Raw genomic sequence first — 22794 nt, forward strand, 5'->3', positions numbered from 1 at the left:
AGAGCTAATCTATGAATTTGGTAAAGTTGCAGGATACAAAATTAATGCACAGAAATCTCTTGCATTCCTATACACTAATGATGAAGAATCTGAAAGAGAAATTAAGGAAATACTCCCATTTACCACTGCAACAAAAAGATTAAAATACCTAGGAATAAACATACCTAGGGAGACAAAAAACCTGTATGCAGAAAACTATAAGACACTGATGAAAGAAATTAAAGATGATACAAACAGATGGAGAGATATACCATGTTCTTGGATTGGAAGAATCAATATTGTGAAAATGACTATACTACCCAAAGCAATCTACAGATTCAATGCAATCCCTAACAAATTACCAATGGCATTTTTTACAGAACTAGAACAAAAAATCTTGAAATTTGTATGGAGACACAAAAGATCCCGGAGAGCCAAAGCAATCTTGAGAAAGAAAAACGGAGCTGGAGGAATCAGACTCCCTGACTTCAGACTATACTACAAAGCTACAGTAATCAAGACAATATGGTACTGGCACAAAAACAGAAACACAGATCAATGGAACAGGATAGAAAGCCCAGAGATAAACCCACGCACCTATGGTCAACTAATGTATGACAAAGGAGGCAAGGATATACAATGGAGAAAAGACAGTCTTTTCAATAAGTGGTGCTGGGAAAACTGGACAGCTACATGTAAAAGAATGAAATTAGAACACTCCCTAATACCATACACAAAAATAAACTCAAAATAGATTAGAGACCTAAATGTAAGACCAGACACTATAAAACTCTTAGAGGAAAACATAGGAAGAACACTCTTTGAAATAAATCACAGCAAGATCTTTTTTGATCCACCTCTTAGAGTAATGGAAATAAAAACAAAAATAAACAAATGGGACCTAATGAAAGTTAAAAGCTTTTGTACAGCAAAGGAAACCATAAACAAGAGGAAAAGACAACCCTCAGAATGGGAGAAAATATGTGCAAATGAATCAACTGACAAAGGATTAATCTCCAAAATATATAAACAGCTCATGCTGCTCAATATTAAAAAAACAAACAACCCAATCCAAAAATGGGAGAAGACCTAAATAGACATTTCTCCAAACAAGACCTACACATGGCCAAGAAGCACATGAAAAACTGCTCAACATCACTAATTATTAGAGAAATGCAAATCAAAACTACAATGAGGTATCACCTCACACCAGTTAGAATGGGCATCATCCGAAAATCTACAAACAACAAATACTGGAGAGGGTGTGGAGAAAAGGGAACCCTCTTGCACTGTTGGTGGGAATGTAAATTGATACAGCCACTATGGAGAACAGTATGGAGGTTCCTTAAAAAACTAAAAACAGAATTACCATATGATCCAGCAATCCCACTACTGGGCATATACCCAGAGAAAACCATAATTCAAAAAGACACATGCACCCCAATGTTCATTGCAGCACTATTTACAATAGCCAGGTCATGGAAGCAACCTAAATGCCCATCGACAGACGAATGGATAAAGAAGATGTGGTACATATATACAGTGGAATATTAGCCACAAAAAGGAACGAAATTGGGTCATTTGTTGAGACGTGGATGGATCTAGAGACTGTCATACAGAGTGAAGTAAGTCAGAAAGGGAAAAACAGATATCGTATATTACGCATGTATGTGGACCCTAGAAAAATGGCACAGATGAACCGGTTTGCAGGGCAGAAATTGAGACACAGATGTAGAGAACAAATGTATGGACACCAAGGGGGGAAATTGGCGGTGGGTGTGGGGTGGTGGTGTGGTGAATTGGGTGACTGGGATTGACACGTATACACTAATATGTATAAAATGGATAACTAATACGAACCTGCTGTATGAAAAATAAATAAAATAAAATTCAAAAAAATTTTAAAAATAAAAAAATAAAATAGCCTAATGAAAAATAGTGGCTATAAATGACCCAATTTCATTCCTTTCTATGGCTGAGTAATATTCCATTGTATATATGTACCACATCTTCTTTATCCATTCATCTGTCAATGGGCATTAGGTTGCTTCCACGTCCTGGCTATTGTGAATAGTGCTGCAATGAACACTGGGGTACCTGTGTCTTTTTGAATTATGGTTTTCTCAGGGTATTGGGTCATTTGCAGAGATGTGGATGGACCTAGAGTCTGTTATACAGAGTGAAGTCAGAAAGAGAAAAACAAACATATATTGACGCATATATGTGGAATCTAGAAAAATGGTACAGATGAACCTATTTGCAGGGCAGGAACAGAGACGCAGACATAGAGAACGGAAGAGTGGACACAGGAGGGGAAGGGGAGAGTGGGATGAATTGGGAGATTAGGATTGACATATATACACTGCCATGTGTACAATAGATAGTTAATGGGAACCTGCTGTATAGCACAGGGAGCTCAGCTCTGTGCTCTGTGATGACGTAGATGGGTGGGAAGGAGGTGGGGGGAGGGAGGTCCAAGAGGAGGGGATATATGTATACATATAGCTGATTCACTTCTTTGTACAGCAGAAACTAACACAACATTGTAAAGCAATTGTACTCCAATTTTAAAAAAGTGCCTATATTTTGTAAAAGCCAGAGCTAAAGTCCTCATTTAGGCTCTTTAAAAAACCTATCAACGCTCTGTATATTCAAACGATTAAGAAAAAAATGGGAATTGAAATATTATTACCAGATTTTCATGAGTAGGAATCAGTATCAGAATTCTTATGTTACATCAAGCTAAGTTTGTTTATTCTATGCTTAGAAAAGAGGCATTAAAAATTTCAGGTATTCCTTTTACATGTTACAAATAAGTAAAATGTTGACTATTTTAAAACATTTTACATCAAGTGTTAAGACCCTAGATGTGTTATTAGTTTTGTTATTCTCAACTAGGCCACCAGTCTGTTCCAATATTCAGTTAATGATATCAGATGATTTCCAAAAAAGATTTATAAAAGGAATGTTTTACATCTTTAGTGTTTATATTATTAGCTCACATGCCAACAATCTTATCAATAACCCTCTCCGGTTCAGATTACGCAAAACAACCAGTTTTCTCACCTTTCAAATATATTATTTTTAAGAAACTTTACATTCAAGAATAGCTGTGAAAATAGTGAAATATTTAAAGCTATAAAACATATTTATTTTAAAAATCTTTTCCAGAATGACCTAATAACATCCATTGAACACTGGTGGAGATTGACTGTGTAGTTGAGAATAAAAAAATTAATAACACATCTGAGGTTCTTATACTTGATGTAAACTATGTTAAAATATTCAACATTTTATTTATTTGTAACATGTGAAAGGAGTCTCTAAAATTTTTAATGAAATTTTTCTAAGCATGGACTAAATAAATTTAGTTTTATGTGATCTAAGAATTGTGATATTGATTCCTACCTCTGAAAATATAGCAATAATGTTTCAACTCCTATGTTCATTTGTTCTAACATATTAAAACACAGTCTAAAGCTGTAGTAGTTGCAAAAAAGATCATACTGCTGTGGAAAGAGATCAAGAGAAACAACAAATAACAGAGAGAAATGAATTATCCCACAATTTAATATCTGGCAAATGTTATAAACCAGTAGAAAATGATCAATTTATTTAGCATTTTTACATTTATTTATAATTTGTATTTATATTATAATTTGTTGATTAGGAAACAGAGTCAGAAAGGTTAACTTGCCTGAGGACATACAACTATTAAAAGGCAGAGATGAGAATCACGCATAGTCCATCTAAATCCAAAATCATGCACTCATCTACGACTACAGCGTGTCTCGCTATGAACTTGAAGCCAATCCCCAACTGCAGTACAGACACACACAGACATAGGTGATGGGTTTGAAGAATGTGGCAGAAAGCTAGGTGAAGTTTAGGAAAGTCAAATGTAAGTGAGATAACAAGATCACTAAAAGAAAATAAATCATAATAAGTGAGGAATAAATGTGGCATATTGAATTACATTTGCTAACAGACTTTATATATGGTACAACACATTACTGGAAACACCAAGCCTGACACTCTAGGGGCATCTATGCATCCTACGTAGGCAAGAGCTATTAGGTGAAATGTGAGGTTTTCTTTTACCAAGGACCCAAGCAACTCATTGAGGGACCCTTTCCTCCATAAAATAACTTGACCCAAGAAGAGTAAGCTGTTTCCCGCTGGCTGGAACAACATGAGCCCCAGAGAAAACAGAACAGAGCTCAGGGAGGAGGTAGTAAAGACAGCAAAGACCTGCAGAGTAAGAGACTGCAGTGTCCTCCAAATTCCTCTTTCTCATCCATAGCTGTAGTTGGGCACATCAGCTAAGCCACATTTCCCAGCCGCTCTCGAAGTTGGGTGTGACCCTGTAACTAATTTCTAGTCAATAAATGTGAATAAAAGCACATGCCACTTCCAGGTTTATACTTTTAGGAAGCAGGTGTACCTAATTCATACTCTTTTTCTCCTTCCACTGCATGGATGCCGATGAGAAGGAGGCCCTAGGAATTGGTACAGCTTCAAGATGGAAGGAACCTGGGTTCCTGAATCACTGTGTGGAAGAGAGATACCCACCGACCAAGACCTTAGCCTACTGCACAAGGGAGAAATAAACTTCCATTGTGTTTGAGCCCTTAAACAACTTGGGGTCTATTTACCAACAGAGGCAAGCCTACCCTGACTAATAAAGTTTGTCTGTGCATCAGAGACATCAGCCTCATTCTTTTACATTTAAGGAAAGAGTAAAGGTCGGCAGTGTGAAATAGTAGGCACAGAGTAGACCAGAGAAGGTGGCATAAAAATGGTGAACAGAATGGCAGCTGATGTTGGCAAGAGAGACATGATGAGCAGCAGCTGGAAGAGAGGAGAGAGGAACCAGAGATGCTTAGAGAGGCGCTGCTCTTAGGCACTGGCTATAAGAAAGGGACAGGGTTGAGGGCTACCGATCCTGTACAGTTAGGAACAAACTTTAAAGCAATTGCCTAGCTTCTACTGTAGGTGCCTTCAGAATATTCAGGTTGTATATATGTGGATAGGAGTACGCTATACACAGACACATGCAAATATATAGTCAGAATGAATAGCCTCCAAAACATGAAAATACTACAGTTGAAGGATTATGGATGAGTGTTCTTTCTTTTTTTCTTTCCTTCTGAATTATCTAAACTGTTTAAAAGAAACATACCATCCATTTATAATGAAAAATTTTTTCTTGATTTGAAGGAGAAAAATTCCTCCTTTTAATTATATAGGTTCATAAAAATATTTAATTTCTATACATAAATATATAAATACGTAATAGAGATGAGATTCGAAGTTTGTCCAATTCCTATTGTGGAATCTTTCAAGAAATGAATATTTATATACCACATAAAATATGACTACATGTTCACCAGTTCCCCTGTTAAATAATCAGCTCCTTTGAAGGCAGACACTGTATAGTACTCATGATTATCACTGGCACTTGGCACACAGGAGGCACTCAGGAATGTTAAGTGAATGAATTTATGAATGCTTGAAGACTCCAGTAGTTTTAAATATGTAAATTCAATGGTAATTGATAAATTATCTCAGCCTTGGAATCCCTGTTCCCTGTTATTTCAGTTTTGCTAAGTGTATGATATAAAGTCATTGACCGATCACGCTTAAGACACCTAAACAGTGTTCTTTTTTTTCTTTTCTTTTACTTTACATGTCACAGCTCCATTCAACCCAAATAAAGGTGCAGATAGCATTGTCAAGTTTGACACTTTTGGAGACGGAATGGGACGTTACAACGTGTTCAACTTCCAGTACGTGGGCGACAAGTATTCCTACTTGAAGGTTGGTCATTGGGCAGAAACCTTATCAGTAGATGTCGACTCTATCCACTGGTCCCGGAACTCAATCCCCACTTCCCAGTGCAGCGACCCCTGTGCACCCAATGAAATGAAGAATATGCAACCAGGGGATGTCTGCTGCTGGATCTGCATCCCCTGCGAGCCCTATGAATACCTGGCTGACGAGTTCACCTGTATGGATTGCGGCCTTGGGCAGTGGCCCACTGCAGACCTATCTGGCTGCTTTGACCTTCCTGAGGACTACATCAAGTGGCAAGATGCCTGGGCCATTGGTCCAGTCACCATTGCCTGCCTGGGTTTTATGTGTACATGCATGGTTGTGACTGTCTTTATCAAGCACAACAACACACCCTTGGTCAAAGCATCAGGCCGGGAGCTCTGCTACATCTTGTTGTTTGGGGTTGGCCTGTCCTATTGCATGACATTCTTCTTCATTTCCAAGCCGTCACCAGTCATCTGTGCATTGCGCCGACTAGGGCTGGGGACCTCCTTCGCTGTCTGTTACTCAGCCCTGCTGACCAAGACAAACTGCATTGCCCGTGTCTTCGATGGGGTAAAGAATGGCGTTCAGAGGCCAAAATTCATCAGCCCAAGTTCTCAGGTTTTCATCTGCCTGGGTCTGATACTGGTGCAAATTGTGGTAGTGTCTGTGTGGCTCATCCTGGAGGTTCCAGGTACCAGGCGGTACACCCTTCCAGAGAAGCGGGAAACAGTCATCTTAAAATGCAATGTCAAAGATTCCAGCATGTTGATCTCACTTACCTACGATGTGGTCCTGGTCATCTTATGCACTGTGTATGCCTTCAAAACGCGGAAGTGCCCAGAAAATTTCAACGAAGCCAAGTTCATTGGTTTTACCATGTATACCACATGCATCATCTGGCTGGCCTTCCTCCCTATATTTTATGTGACTTCAAGTGACTACAGAGTAAGTCTCGGAATGGTTTCTCCTTTTCCTTCTTCTTGTATCCTGCCACTGTTTTGTTATGTATAATTTAAAAGAGACTCCTTTTATTTCATCTCAGCAATTAGGTAGCTAAATTATAAATGCCATGATGAACCGCCATATTGTATATGAAAATTAATTCAGTATGTTTTAAAACATTTAATTAGTGCTTGCTATGTGGAAAGCGTTGTGCTAGGCACAGAGAGGAAGATAAATGTAAATGGCATGGTCATTCAAGCAATTTATAATCTAGTGGGAGAAAAGTATAATACATACACACACACACACACACACATGCACACGCCCCTTAAAACTTTTAATTTAATTTAGAAAGTGAATGACAAGAGAATAAGACTTTAAATTAGACACGAAAGGATCTGGCTACCACAGATCAATCTGTAAGTTAAAGCAGAGTTGCAACATTAAGCCAGGATCAGTTTAAAGATCTAAAAACTTTCACTCGAGCTTCAAATAAGCATCATTATTTCTCTAAAACAAGTTAAAATACGATATTTGTTATACTTTTTCTACAACTTTACTTCCTGTAGACGTGGTATATGTATGTAATCCCTGAATCAGTTAAAACTTTTACTGTCTATATCCAGGTAACCTAATTAAGTCATTATTCATATAGTCTCCAGTAATATTCAGTTCAGATTTCTGGGCTTCAATATAATGACCATCTCTCCTGAAAGAAACAGAACATGATTCCATCAAAATTTCTCAATTGTTGAAACCATCAATCAGTTGCTCTCACATTTATAATTCTGATTTTCGTATCTTCCAATGAGTGAGCATAAGAATTTTTTCCTCTTAGGCAATTGGTTTTTATTCTCTATATTTCTTAATTCATCATTAAGTTTTCCAGAGGCCTTATGGTTTCCTTGTTACAACATGATTTCACAAAATAAAGTGCCTCTGTAGGTTGGAATAGTCCTCAAATGTTTCTGTTTATCAGCAATTCCTACATTACCAAGCTCTTGAATATTGCAGCTCAAAAATAAGACAAAGCTACTTAAAGCAAGAGATCAAGAGACTGGCAAAGCTTGATGTGTCTAGTCTAGTAAACTATCCACAACGTTGTGACTGAAACCTATGGACCACATTAAAGGAGCAGCAAGAAAAATAAAGAATATACATTCAATGTTGGGATAATGGTCAGGCTTTCTATAAGACTACCTATAAAAATTTTTGAAAATCTGTCAAAAGAGAAGACATCAGAACTAAATCAGCAAAATCAAAGGTCAGATTATATGCACACAGGAGTTTGTACCTTTCTAGTGTGGGGATTAAATGGAGAACTACAGTTAATGCATTTTAATGCCCCCAATTCTATCTTTTGTCTTTCTATACACATCCTCCTCCTATAGATCTGTAAGGATTTTTTTTTCAGTTCTTAGGAAGCCATCCTTAGTAGACAGGACTTGGGGTATTGGAACTGCAAAATAGTTACAATGTTATTTGTTCTATCCTCGACATATGATTTGAAACTATTCATTCTCAAAAAAGCTAATGAAAAAATAAAACAAAAATACTACCGAGAATAAAATTTAATTTTATTGAATGAACTAGCGTTTTCCTAAAACATAAAAAAATGACTTTTTCCTTTAACATGATAGCAATATCATGATTAAATGAAATTAGCTGAAGATACCAGAAGTTTTACCACATGGCAGAAGTTACAAGGAAAATGGGGCAGAGGTTGTAGAGTTGAGTGTTTTAAGGGCTATGCTAATTAAGGCAATGAATCCCACAGAGATCATCTGAGGTCTCACTTATCCTTGCAAATAATCCCAATCCTAAATTTACAAAAGAAATGAGACAGTAGACCAGAGCCTCCAACACAGAGGTTTTCATATTCAACCACACATTGAATCAACTGGGTAGCTTTGAAAAAAAAAAATTGATACCTGGGGCACAGCCCCAGATATTCTGATTTAATTGGCCTGATCTGGGGCATAGACATCAGGATTTTTCAAAGCTCCCCAAGTGACTCTCATTTGCAGGCAGGATTGAAAATCACTGCTCTAATGAATCACATGCTCTTCTTGCCCCACAGATATCTCTAGTTTGGCCTGCACTGTTTTGAAATTCTTTGAAATGTTTGCCAAAGTAAGAAAATTGAGAAATTATACATAACGATCTAGATTCTTGGCTTCTCTTGACAAAATAAAACATGCGGACCCACAATTAGCTGGTTGAGTAGTGCTTATGCCTCTAGACAGAGCACTCTCACTCCTGTTGCCCACAACTCCCACCAGCCCCTGAATTCTTACACCTGGCTACCTTCACGTATGAATCTGCATAGCCCTATAAGTATTTGAACTCAGGACCCTTGTTTTAGACTACGATTTAAAATTTCCTGGAGGGAAACCATGTGGCTCGGATAGAATCAGCAGCATTAGAAAAGTACCCAATAATAATCTAAGTACCAGCATCAGGAATTTGGGCATCGGTCAACAAGGTTTATGACTCCGTACTTTGCCACCCACTGGGAGTTATAAAAAAATATAAAGCACTATTCCAGTCTTCGAAAAGCTTACATCTCAGTTGGGAAAAAAATAACAAGCATGAACGAACTCGAGATTAACATAGAATAGTTTATAATTAAATTGCTGATATAAACTCTTAAATGCCTATTTGTTTCAAAAAAGAGTTGGATCAGTAAGAGCTTCGTCTTTCCAGGAATCTCCTTAAAGAGGTGGGATTTCATCCTGTACCTTGGTAGGAAAGTGCAAGTAAGGTAGTTAGAGTATATAGGACCTACAGGGAATATTCTTGAGGCAAAATAGAAATGAACCAAGAAGAATGCAATAATATCGGTCGTGCTCAAATGGAAGATAGGGGGAGTCTAGTGAGAAATTAATGGGAACTGTGGCAGCTTGGTCAGATTACACCAGGTAGAGGAATTCATTTAAATAATGTTTAAGGGCTTTGAGGTCTTGTGATTTTTAAATTTTTCTTGTTTTCTTTTGGTTGGTTGTTCACTTGGGCAAAAAGTGACATGATTAAGGTAAGAGGGAAAGAAAGGAACTAAGTCTTTCTGACCAATTCCAAGACCTTATTCTACTAAGTGCTTTGCATACATGAGCTCACGTATTCTCATTAGCACCCTGGAAAGCGAATTTCATTATCCATTAGAAAGATGAGTAAACAGACTCAGAGGGCAATTAACTTCCCAGGTGGCACAGTTAAAAAATAGTAGGACTAGTTTTCTGGATCCAAATCCATGCCTTTCCTACTATATCACACACTTATCTATCCTTAATATGAAGAATGGACTTGTAGGAGTAAAGCCTAGAACAAGCAAGACTAGTCAACGCTGTAAGAGACATCAAGACAGAGCAAGCAAAAACTTGGGTAAGAATCCAAAAATTCAAAGGATCTTTGAGAAATATCCAGGCTGCCTCCTTCTGTATCACAACAAAACCATCCCAGAGAGCATAAGAATCAAACACCGAGTCATCAGGGATCCAATACATAGTTCAAATGGTGTAAAGAAAAACTAGGTCACGTTTGGGTGGAAAGTTTACCATAAAAAGTTTGAATGGTAATTACTGAGTATTTTGTTCATTCATGTCTTCCAAAAGCATCTGAGCATTTATTATGGGCCTTGGGGATACAGCTATCAACATAGACAAGCCCCTCCTCTTTTATAACTGACAATCTGGTGGGGAATGAGAGGAGGATAGAGATGGTGAGTAAATAATTAACAAGTGAAAATTCAGGATAACTCATGCAGTGGTGAGTACTGTGATGGAAAGGGGCGGGGTTATGCTACTGCAGTGCTTCCCAAACTTTAAGGCGCATCCACCTGGGAATCTTGCTAAAGATTCTGATTCAGTAAGAAGGGATGAGGCCCAAGGTTCTGGATTTCTAGCAAGCTCCCAGATGATGGAGATGCTGCTAGGCAAAGGACCGTACTCTAGGTATCAAGATGCTGGATTCTTATTGGGGTTGGTGCAGGCAAAGCATTTTGCCTAGGCAGACTTGGAGGTGACTTTAGAATTTTTACAAGGTTTAAGTACTTGCAAAGAAATTTCAATTTTCCCATGTTGACTATTTTGAAGATTTAAAGAAATGTATCACATCTCATTCTTTCAAAAAATGTTTGCCACCCCTACTAGTGCCTATTTCATAATACCCTACCGAAAGATGGGAAGGAGCCAACCAGGGGAATTCTACCCGCTAGACAGAAGAAACAGCAAGAGCAAACACCCCTAGGCAAAAATGCCTTAGAAAAGAAAGGTGTATCTGGCTACAGTTTAACGAGTAGATGGAAGAGTGAGTTTATATGAGAGGTAGGCGGTTGGGAGCGTGGGCAGCTAGACCACATAGGACTTTATAGGCCATAGCAAAAAGTTTAGATTTTGTTCTCTATGGAAAATGAAACCACTGAAATACTTTTAAGTGGAGCAGTTTAATGATCTCATATTTTGTGATCTCACATTTTAGGAAAAATAAAAAATCAAGTTGCTAAAGACAACGTACGACAGAAAGGAAAAAGCAGGGGTGGGGAGAGCAGTTAGGTGACTGCGATAGGTCAGAGACGATGGTGGCCAGAGCCAAGGGTAGGATGTCAGTGATGGAGACAGAACCTGTGAAGGACCGAGAAAGGAGACAGAAACTGTGAAGGACTGAGAAAAACCCTGTGAAGGGTTTTTAATCCATCCTGCAATCTAACAGGTTAGCCCGCCACAGTTTCAGGGATGCTGACAGAAGACATGAGACTCCTAACTCAGAGACAAAGGACTTTTATTACTCGCAGCCACCACTGTAGCCAGAACATCAGCATTTGTGTAGGTTCCGCAAGTCCCAATTTCCACTAGGCAGTGGAGAGTGGGCCCGGTAACACCTGCATGAGCAGTCATCATAAGATCAGTGTTGCCGATTTTTCTTTTTGCCTTCACTTTGAATACATCACAGCCCAGCACTGTTACCGACCTTATCCTTATTTAAAAGGTTGGTATTGTGTTCATCGTAGGCTTTTAGCATGAATTTTTATTTTTTAAAAATACTGCAATAAAATATTATTTGTCTTGATTACTGAGTTTTGGGTGCCTCCTTAAATGTGTATCTCAGGCAAGTTCCTCATTTCCCTCATTCTGTTCCCAGCCCTGCCTTCTCCCTAACAGGTCTGGGTAGGATGGTGACTTGGTTGTCTGTAAACAACAGAGCATAAAAATTTGAGTTCTTCCCTCCCCAGAGTTTCCCAGCATACTGGGTCTGGTGCGTATGGATGGCAGCCACCCTTGGGGATGGGGAGACATTGTTCCTATCCTTCCTTCCTTCTCAAGGCAGCTACAATCAGGATGGAGAGAGTAAGGGAGGAATCAGGCAGCATGGACATCTCCATGCCAGGAAGGAAGACACATTTGCTCTGTGTTTCAAGCACGCGGCAGCTACGCATGGCTCAACCAAACGAAGGTCCAATGTTTCTGAGCACCCAAAACCCTGAATTGAATGGCAACATCATCGTTACTGTCACTGTTCATTTCAACTTTGGGGACCCCTTGACTCAGAGGCCAGAGCCAGATATCGGTAGCTATCTGCCTGGGCCACGTGGTTTGTGTATTTCAGTTCACTCGCCACTGACTTGCACAGACAGCAGCGACTTTTTTCAAGGAGTTCATCTTAATCCAGGGCATTTGCTGTCTCATCGTGATAACATCTCTTAGCGTCTTGCCTGGTTTTAGCATAAGGGCTAAGCAAGCTTTCCAGCGCTGCAGCTGACTGCAAGAATTCGTCCAGATTTCCTTGCGTCAGCCTCTCATTCTTTGGTGCAGCACTTTTGTCAGCATTTTAAACCCAATCCAGGTCAGGAAGAGCCCAAACACCGGTCAGTGCCTCATCTATGGCTTCCCAGAGCATTATCCTGTTTCAGGGCAATCTGACAGAGAGGACCAAAGCTCCTTTTCTGCAGCCAGGTTCCACTGTAAAAAACTGAGACTTTCGTCATCTCAGAATGGATCTAAGTTTGGCGTGAGAGACTATAGCAAGGGATGAGCCCTAAGAGGGCCAAGCTGTTGCCATTCTTCCTTCACAAGCACTAGTCGCCCTCTTCCCTCATTTCCCAAGGGAGCCAGCCAAAGTTCAAATGACTCACCTGGTCTCTGCTTCTCTGAAGGCTTCTCTTTTCAGGGTCAGTGTAGGTGCTTGTCTCTGCAACTTTTATGTGAAAAAAGAGTAGAACTTTCTGCCCACCAAGGACCTGAATCAGAATAGGGAGGAAATCCACGCCACCCCCAGAGGTGAGTCAGCAACAAGTTCAGTACAGGTTCAGCAGCTCTATCTGAATCTACGTCCTGTAACTCAGCCTGCGACCCACTCCCCAAATCCTCTTCACTAATGGCAATAAAGTGAAGCACTATTTATTGCCTGGGTGGCCGTACAGTTTGGTCAGCCTGTTTGCTGCGGATCCCCATGGACTTCTCTCAAGGCCTGTTCATCAGCCCTCAAGGCCCTCATTCTTCCTCTTTGAGAAAGCCTTTCCGATCTCACCGTCACGACTGTCAAAGACCGAAGGGTCTGAGATTTTACTTGACTGATTCTAACTTAACATGTTAGCCTGCCACGGTTTTGTTGACGCTGACAAAAAGGACTTTATGACTCAAAGCAACAGCAGTAGCCAGAGTTCCGCACTGGCTCTGGTTCCCTGAGCCCCACTTCCCACAGGCTACGCAAAGGGCACCGTGACCACGGCACAGTCAGTGGTGGCATTACAGGGAGGAACAGTGAGATTAGGGAACCTGAATCTTTTCTAATGAATGATATGCTGGTCCTTTGTTCCACAGGCACTACCTCTATCTTCTAGGGCTCTTTGCTATAAGAATACCATTGAAAAGAAAGTCCAGAACAAAGGCAGTCAGAGCCACTGCTTGAAAGACATACAGAAGCCCAAGAGACCATAAAGGATTATCTTCCAAAAGAACCAACAGAACTTGCTATTGGATTGGATGTGTGGGTGTAAGGGAAATGGCAAAATGAAGGACGACTCTCAGGTTTTTGGCTTGCACAAGTGGGTGGCATTTGGTGTCATTTAAATGGAGATACTCGATACTTGGAGGAAAGGATCAAGTTCTGCTTACATATTCATTCTGATTTGCCTACTACACATCCACAACAATATGCCAAGATGGCAGTTGAATGTATAGGTCTGGAAGCCCAGAAGACAAGTTGGAACTAGTACTACATATATGAATATCATCCACATAGGAGGTACTTAAGCCACGGAACTCAATGAGATGGTAAAGAGAAGAGTGTCCAAAACTGAGTTCTGAAACACTCCAGCACTTAGAATTCAGGTAGAAGAGAAAAAGTCAGCAAAGGTAACTCAGACAAGGAACTGTCCAGTGAGGGAAGGATGTATCCAGGAAGTGATTAATCATGTCAAGTGTTTCTAGGAGCTTGAGGAAGATGAAAACAAAGCAGCATGCACTGGGAGTGTTCAAAGACACAGGACAAATAATTATAGATAAATACAGACTCTTTATAGTGTGAGTTATAGAGGGAACTGGGCAACTGAAACTATGAGGCTGATATTTGGGCTTTGAAAAAAATTAAAAGGTATCAAATTTAAAACAGGTATACTGAAAAATATGCAGCATAAACTATGACCAAAACGCACCTTTAGTTATGCCTCCCAGTGTCCCTTTAGTAGTTAGTGAGATTAGTCACCCCTCCACTCCTGGATGGAAATTCCAGTGGATACATCCAAACACTGACCGTTCACCTTATGTGAGACACCATCCTAGTGCTGGGGATACATCAATGAATGAAAACTCTCATGACCTTGGTAGGCCCATGAATTTGTGTGCCCTTAGGTGACATAAGGTCCTACAATCATTTTCAATGGAAAAAAGTCTCTGGTAGGAAATTCAAATGCCTTGTCCTATGTAGTTATCAAATCATATCATGACTTAACATTCAGTATCATTTTCTCCTGAGGTCTGGCCTGCCTTGGAGCTGCTTCCCCTTTCTCCCAGCTCACACTCTCCAGTCCACCAGTTGCTATTTCCGTCTCAGGCCCGGTTAGAGAGTAATAAGGAAGAAGTAGGATGGTTCTTACATAACAGGATGACTTCATGATCTCTAAGTCCGCAGTGGCTAAAGACACACCCTTGGCATAACCTGGAAGATGATTAAAGGGTGTTTTCACCTGATCATCAGAAAGGTCCTGCTGGCCTTTTTCTCCCGCAAGTCCTTGAGTGAGTTGGCTGGCAATTCGCTACTCTGAGTTGTCACAGTCAGGCCCAGGACATCGAGCTACTCCCCTCTGGCCTCCTTCTGAGAAGGACTCCAGGCCCCTCCATATGGGCCCTAGACGACCCACAATGGCTCATCTTGTCTGGCATACCACTCACATAGCGTTTGTTTTCATAAATTTTTAGAGTAAAGGACTATCTCAATACATAAGCAAGTCTCCTTGCTCTGCTACAAAAGTGACTAGCCATTTCTCACCTTCTAGATTTTCAAGACAGGAATCAGGCTCCCAGGCAGAGTATCCTCCCAACCACAGAAAAACCTCAGACCTTCTGTGAAGGGCCACAGTGACGCCCTCCCCTGTAAGCTTTAAGTGAAGAGATGGACACAATCCCCCTAACGGGTGGAGGGCATGGAATTCACAGCACAGCTTTGGGCAAGATCTCCTCACAGAAGCCTCCCTTCTCCTCTCCTTGTAATGTCTTAAAGTATGTGAGGAGTTTCAAAGTTATAGAAGGTTTTCTTGAAAATGTGCACATTTGAACTTGTCTCACCCTCACTGGGATATCTGATAGCTTTCACATTGGCACCATGGCCAAAACCGAGGCAGGAACAGCACAGTTCTAATATCATATTATACATATATGTAAAAAAAAAAAAAATTACGTCAGTAATGGACTTGCTATAAATAACACAGTTATGATTTATCAAGGCTTTTCCATCATGGAATTAGATAGTAGACTTTTCTGAGAAGCTGACAAAAGAGAGAAGAGCCTGAAACTGGGGACCAAGTTGGAGAGCCCTGGAGTGGTTAGGGGAGCAAGAGCTTTAAGATAATGAGGAGAGGGCTTCCCTGGGGGCACAGTGGTTAAGAATCCGCCTGCCAGTGCAGGGGACACGGGTTCGAGCCCTGGTCCGGGAAGATCCCACATGCCGCGGAGCAACTAAGCCCGTGGGCCACAACTACCGAGCCTGCACTCTAGAGCCCGCGAGCCACAACTACTGAAGCCTGTGCGCCTAGAGCCCGTGCTCCGCAACAAGAGAAGCCACCACAATGAGAAGCCCGCACACCGCAACGAAGAGTAGCCCCCGCTTGCCGCAACTAGAGAAAGCCTGCACGCAGCAACAAAGACCCAACGCAGCCAAAAGTAAAATTAAATTAAAAAAAAAAAGATAGTGAGGAGAGATTTACTTTCAGCAATTAAAGTAAAACCAGAGTCTGAAGAATTATGATACAAGCGTAACCTGATTTTTTAAAAATCCAAAACAGAAAGAAGTCTTCTAAAGTTATGTAGCTCTTCCAGTTAACTGTTCAGTCTTCAGCTTCCTTTGATTACAGAGGAAGGTCAGACACTTTAGGGCATGAGAAATTATTGCTATCTGGTAATAGCATCTGCTGGGGAAAAAGGAAAAAGAACTCTAAAATGACTCTAGGATTTACCACAGTTACTCTGAGTAGAAACTGATAGAAGAAATAATTAATTTCCATTTTTCATACTGAAAGTGATTAAATATGTAGAATCTAATTTGGGATTTTCCAGAAAATCTACGGGAGCTGAAGCCAGGATAAATGAGGAGAGTGGAGAAGATGAAGAGTGCGGGGAAGGGAATGAAAAGAAGAGATGATAAAACCTAGTTCTGAGGTTTGCTTTCAGGGGAAGCAAAGAGGGAGCAAAGGACAATTCTCTGTCAAGGATGGGTGCATAGAAGCCTGGAGAACAGAAAGACGGAACAGTGAGCACCTTATGTAACAAAATTCCAGAGAGATGCTAATGAAATAATTAGAAGAGTAGGTACCCCAGAAGAAAGTTGATAATGTCCCCCAGTGTTGAGTAGGGAAACCAAGAGCCGACAGAGCTCCCAGCAAGAAAGAGAAATGGAAATATGAAACAGGACCAGATTTGTTCATAATATAGTAAACCTTAAACAAGCCAAGTTGATTGACTCAAATTATCAGTTATCTGGTCACTTCATCATTGAATACTGATACTTGACTCTTTAAGATTCTGACTTCAGTGGCTCTGCAGAAATATCTTTATACAAAGTAAAGAAGAAAACAAACAAAACAAGAAAATCCATGTGAAGTCTTGGCAAGCCTTCAGGACACCAAACACGAAGAGTGTTTGCTTACAAATCCTAAGCAATGTTTCCATGTGCATCCCAAACTCAGAAGATCCAATATAATTGCTGTATTGGTTTGGCTAGAATAAGAACAGAACTGTGGATGATTTGGTTTTTTTCAGTTTGCTCTTTTTTCAGTGCTCTCTTGAGTTGGCCACTGTATTGAATTTACAGTCAAGACACTTAACTAGGCAATCTTTTCTTATAGGTGCAGACAACGACCATGTGCATCTCGGTTAGCCTGAGCGGATTCGTGGTCCTGGGCTGTTTGTTTGCACCCAAGGTGCACATCATCCTGTTTCAACCCCAGAAGAATGTGGTCACACACAGACTGCACCTGAACAGGTTCAGTGTCAGTGGAACTGGGACCACGTATTCTCAGTGTAAGTATGGAACTTGACACTGACCCCTTCACTGTAGTAGGGAGCAGGCTAGAAGGAGAAGCAACAGACATAGACAGAAACAGACAACACATGTCCATCCCCATAATCAATCTCAATTCAATTTAGTAAGTGCTGGTTTGATCACTGTGTGCCAGGTACTGTGCTGGGTGCTAGGATACAGTGATAAGCAGAAGAGGTCAAGTTTCGGTTTTGGCAGGATGCGGTCTAGCAGGGATGACAGACATTAAATCCATAACCACAAATGGGATTTTTGACCAAGTTGTAGAGTCAGAGAACCAAGTTTCTAGTCCTGACTTTGCAACTAGGTCAACAGGTAACCTTGAGCACATCACTTTACTGTTTCCTTCCTTAGTTGGCCTAGAGGGTTGGACTAGATTGGTGCTCTGTAAAGTATGTTCTGTGTCACATAGATACTGAAGGTGCTTCATAAAAATTAAAAGAGGAAGATAAGGTGGAAAATGCTACATTCTAAACACCCACTTGGAAGTTCAAAGCACCTCCTTTGACATGAGCATGATAAAGGTTTTTAAGAATCTCTACAGCAGGGAAACCTGTTTCACTGTGTTATTTACGGTTTCTTAAAAGTAATTGATCACAATAAAATCAACTGCATATCCCATGGAATACACTTTGGAAAATGCTAGAATAGATCTTCCTCCTATTTCAAAGACAAAGACACAATGTTTTTTCAGCTGAGAAGGCAGTGCTAACTGAAAGATACCAGGGTAACTCCCAGCCAGAATTCTCTCACCTCCTGGCCTGCAAATATCTGAAACAGTATCCTTGGAGAATCATTTAATTCTTTAGAGGCATCTAAAGCACAAACGGTAGCTAAAGGGGACAATCTTTTAAGCCATTTTCAGCTAATCTATGGTATGAAGTAGGAGAAATTCACTGACAGAAGGATGAGGGGGAAGGGGGGGGGAGAGGAAGGGGAAGGGGGTGGGGGGAAGGAGGATTGGAAGTGACAGAGACAAATGACTACTTCACAATTTTGCCCCAAGCCGATTAGAAAGGAAACTTCGAAATAGCTCAGCATCACAAAGTGAGCAATCGCATTAGTGCCCCAGTTTCTCCAACAAAGTGCACAATTTATAGGGCTGCCCTTTTCCTAGCAAACAAAGGGAAGACTGAAGACTGACAGCACATGTTCAGTGATGCGCTGTGTGTATACCACTCCTCGGTCTCAGCTGCTATAGAGGTGGAGACCTTATTGCCTTTTCAGCTAAATTTCCAGGTGTCACGAGGGCTGAGTCCCAGGACCTGGTAAAACTTGTGAAATAATTTTCCTTGAACCTTAAAGAAACCTGCTTATTTCTTGAGCAAACAAATCTCTTTTCTAGCAGCTGAACTATAAAAGCTAGCTAGTCCAGACCAGAAAGAACTGGCATATAACTAATAATAATAACTAATAAAAACAACAATAATACAGCTAAGAGGAACTATCATTTATTGTTGCCTTTGTGCTGGGCATTGTGCTAAATACTTCATACATGTGTGCACATGTGATATAGCTTATTTAACGCTCACAACTCTTGGAGATCTACCCAAGGTCACACGTATTGAAAGTGGCAGAACCAGAACTTAAGAGCCAGTTTCTCTGATTTCAAAGCCAGGACACCAAACCACCTTATCGTGCTACTTCATCCAGAAAACAAGCCAGGAAATTTCCCATGAACTACATACTGGGTAGACTTTCCAGGGAGAACAAAAGGAAAATTACCCTAGGCTATGCAGCATGATTTACCTCTGGGCAGAAAGAGTCTTGTTGATAGCTTAGAGCTCTTGGCTGTTATTAAAACAATTCAGCAGAGTCCCTAAGTCTTCCCAGACATTTTTCAGATCTCATACATCCAAACCTCAGTAATTTAGATATGGTGGCATTTTCTAATGTACGTACTAGGAATTAATAAATTCCTGAAGAGTTAACAAGGACACTTTACCCAATCGAGTCTCCCCTCAGAATTTCAGAAACGTCCATTTACACAAAAACAATGTACTGCGACTGCCATGGACCTGCTTAAGCTGTCACTCAGTATCTAATCTGCTAGTGGCCCAACTAATACTTCAAGGTAGGAGTCTATGCAGCCCAACATCTTAGGACTACTTTGTTACTCGGTGAAATTTAATTTTTTTCTTTAAAAAGGTCTAAATTTAGATCTCATTTTCCCCACAATTTTCCTCTAATCAATCCAAATTAAAGAAGTGGCAGTAAAGTAACAAAGTGAAGTATTTGAGTGGTATCTCTAGGCATTTCAAAGTGCATAAGTAACGAATCCATTGATCTTTTATTTGTAATTCTTTATCTTTTACTCACGATAGTTTAATATTTGTGGGCTCAATTTATCCCATGTGTACAAGATATCACAAGTTCTATTTTATACGTGAGAAAATAAGAGAAGTTACTTCTCAAGGATATGCAATGATTAAAGAGTTGACACTGGATTTCCCGACTTGTGATTAGTATCCTTCCCATTTTAATAAATTGGAACCACTGTCATGAAATTCATTCAGTCATTAAATGCTTGAATGCCTTCTATACACCAGAAATTTCTAAGCACAGTGGTGAATAGGACAGAATCCCTGGTCCCAGAAAGGTTAGTGTCTGGGGCAGTGTTTTTCATACTGTAGAATGTAATCCATTAATGGGTCATGAAATTTATTTAGCATGTTTCACCAGCATTTTTTAAAAAAAGGAAATAGAGGGACTTCCCTGGTGGTCCAGTGGTTAAGACTCTGCACTCCCAATGCAGGGGGCACGGGTTCGACCCCTGGTCAGGGAACTAAGATCCCGCATACCGCACGGCGTGGCCAAATTAATTAATTAATTAGTTAATTAAATAAAATAAAACTGACCTGGACATTTAAAAATAATAATAAAAAATATAAAAATAAAAGAGAAGAGGATAAAGTATTTTAGAGTGCATCATGCGTAATAGGGTAAATAGTATTTCACCAAGTTTGCTCAAGTTTACATATGGGTACCAGGTTCAGGTAAAATATTTATTTCTATGAACTGCAATCAAAGATATTTGAAAGCCACTTGCCTATGGGATCTAGTTCTATGTATAAACGCGTTACTGACCCACTATGATGAAAATTTAAGCAACTGGTTTAATATTTCAGTGCCTGTTTCCTCCCTTATAGATTCAGCTCAATTAATATCCATTTCCCTCCTAAATACTGGGAAGTATGCTGTTTAAAGAATCAAGAAAAATCCTTAAACTGCTCTGTATTCATTAAGTACAGCATATGTTTTCCTTAGGTTGTACATAATTTATGGTCTTCTGGTTAAGTATCTGCAGGCATTTTATTCCAATGGATTATTGTTACCGGTATTGCTGCTGGTTTTCTGACTTAGTGCCTCCAGAGGTAAAAACAAAAACCCCATGTACGGATGAGAGTAAGCTGGTATAGCAACGAGTTACCCCCCAGCACAGACACATTTAGTTATCTAGTCCCGCATAGCAAACTTCCCCCAAATTCAGTGGCTTAGAAGAAATCCCTTTTGTTATCTCTCTTGATTTAGTGGGTCAGGAATTCAGGCAGGGCTTGACTGAGCAGTCCACCTTCTCTGCAAGGCCTCGACAGGGGTCCTTCTGTGGTGTCAGCTGAGACTGAACTGATCTGGAGGGTCCACAGTGATTCACTCTCATGCGTGGTGCCTTGGTGGGACGCCTCTCCACGTGGGACCCAGAGAGCATGACAGAGCCCACCCACATTCAAGGGGAGGGAGGCAGCCTCCACCGCTCAAAGAATTTGTGGCCATTCTTATCATGCTGCACTCTCCAAATCCCACATCCAACCGGTACTGCACTCTTAGCAGGGAGTCAGTGACATGACACACTTAACCTTATGCAATACCAAGAAGTCACCTTGAAGGTGCGGCCATATTAATTCAGGGTGAATTCTCTGGCGAGCGAGTAGCAGAGATACCACATCACTCTGGAGTCTAAGCGAGCTCCCTGACTGCAGCTAAGGTGGCTGACAGCAGAAAGAAGATCAGTTAGCGGGTTTTAAAATCTGAGCAGTTGCTCCCAAAAGATAGAAAAGCACGGCCTAACTCAGAAGCAGGCATGGAAGAAAGAACATCGTTAAGGGCAACTTGGAAAACTCACCATTTGAGAAATGTTTACATATTGCTGTATGCAAAAGAGACCAATTTTAGTTGTATCTGATTAACTACATACGGTGGGAGTCAGAATAATAAGAATAAAGGAAACAGTAACTTTTCTCCACTAAGTGTACCCATAGGCCAGTTGTGCCCAATATTTGCGTATTAAAAAAAAAAAAAAAAAAAACTATTTGAAATGGAGATTCCCAGGCCCCACCCTTTGTATCATGGGGTCTTGGTAAAGGCCAGGAGTCTGGTCGGTAACAGATACTCCAGCTGGTTCAACAGAGATGGTCCAAGGAAAACGGTTTGAGAACCTTGGCCCAAACCATCCTGTCTACTTCATGCACTGCTATCAGTGCAGACCAGGGAGCTCCACTTGGATGCCCTCAAAGAGAAAGGAGGCCCTGGGTTCAGAGAAGGAGAGGCCCTTGAAGTCCCATCCTTTGAGGCCAAGAGCCACATCCCAGCACAGTCATTTCCCCCATTGCTGTCCGGAACCCTCCCATAGAAGCACCTGGCCACTCAAGAAACATTTACTGAAGGTGAGAATGCACCTTGCAATAGCAGTACAACTCAGAGACCCTGAAATCCTAAGCTCATACTTATAACACCACTCCCACACCCACACACATAAGTAAACATCCTTTGTATTTGGAAGAGAAAAAAAAAAAAAAGAGGTCATTCTTTGTTTTCTTCAGCTTTAGAAGCAAAGGAGCTTCCCAGAGCTGATTCCCAAAGACAGGCAATCAAGAACGTATGCTGAGAATCTTAGCATCTGCAAATTCAATGATTTTTTTTTTTTTTAATTAAAAGCCTTCCCTTCAGCACTACACCCGACAGCATCTTGTTCTACCAGCATGGGTGCAGAATGTAAGCGAATGGCGTCATTTTGAGGGAGACAATCTGGATGTACACGTGAGGTTTGGCAGCATAAAATCCTATAGGCCCTGCGCAGGTCAGAATATTGCTGACACTAATATGGGTTTGCATCAGCGTAGACCGGGGGGAGAAGAAAGAAATGGAGTGTGTCCAACAGTCCTCAGAGCTATTATGTACCCAGAAGTGGTCCTACGGGGATGTGTATTTCTCTTGTTCATGGTGATCATTCAGATGTATGTATGTCATTATCATTAAGATCAGCCAAGAGGCTTCTGCTAATTAATGATGCCCAGATTTGGGTCCCGGAGG

General features: G+C 40.6%; 1 protein-coding gene across 2 annotated transcripts in view; it reads left to right on the forward strand.

Moving 5' to 3' along the window:
* GRM3 (glutamate metabotropic receptor 3) overlaps nucleotides 1-22794 on the forward strand; it is a 102252-nt gene that overhangs the window by 70937 nt on the left and 8521 nt on the right. Inside the window, exons 3-6 of one of the 2 annotated variants that reach the window (XM_061197667.1) lie at nucleotides 5678-6744; nucleotides 17294-17468; nucleotides 17665-17669; nucleotides 19879-19953. In XM_061197667.1, the coding sequence (XP_061053650.1) occupies nucleotides 5678-6744; nucleotides 17294-17468; nucleotides 17665-17669; nucleotides 19879-19953 (1322 nt within the window). Of the gene's footprint in view, nucleotides 1-5677; nucleotides 6745-17293; nucleotides 17469-17664; nucleotides 17670-19878; nucleotides 19954-22794 lie in introns of those variants that run through there. The other variant, XM_061197668.1, reaches the window with a different exon arrangement.

Source organism: Eubalaena glacialis, chromosome 8, assembly GCF_028564815.1.
Source record: "Eubalaena glacialis isolate mEubGla1 chromosome 8, mEubGla1.1.hap2.+ XY, whole genome shotgun sequence".
Lineage (NCBI taxonomy): Eukaryota > Metazoa > Chordata > Mammalia > Artiodactyla > Balaenidae > Eubalaena > Eubalaena glacialis.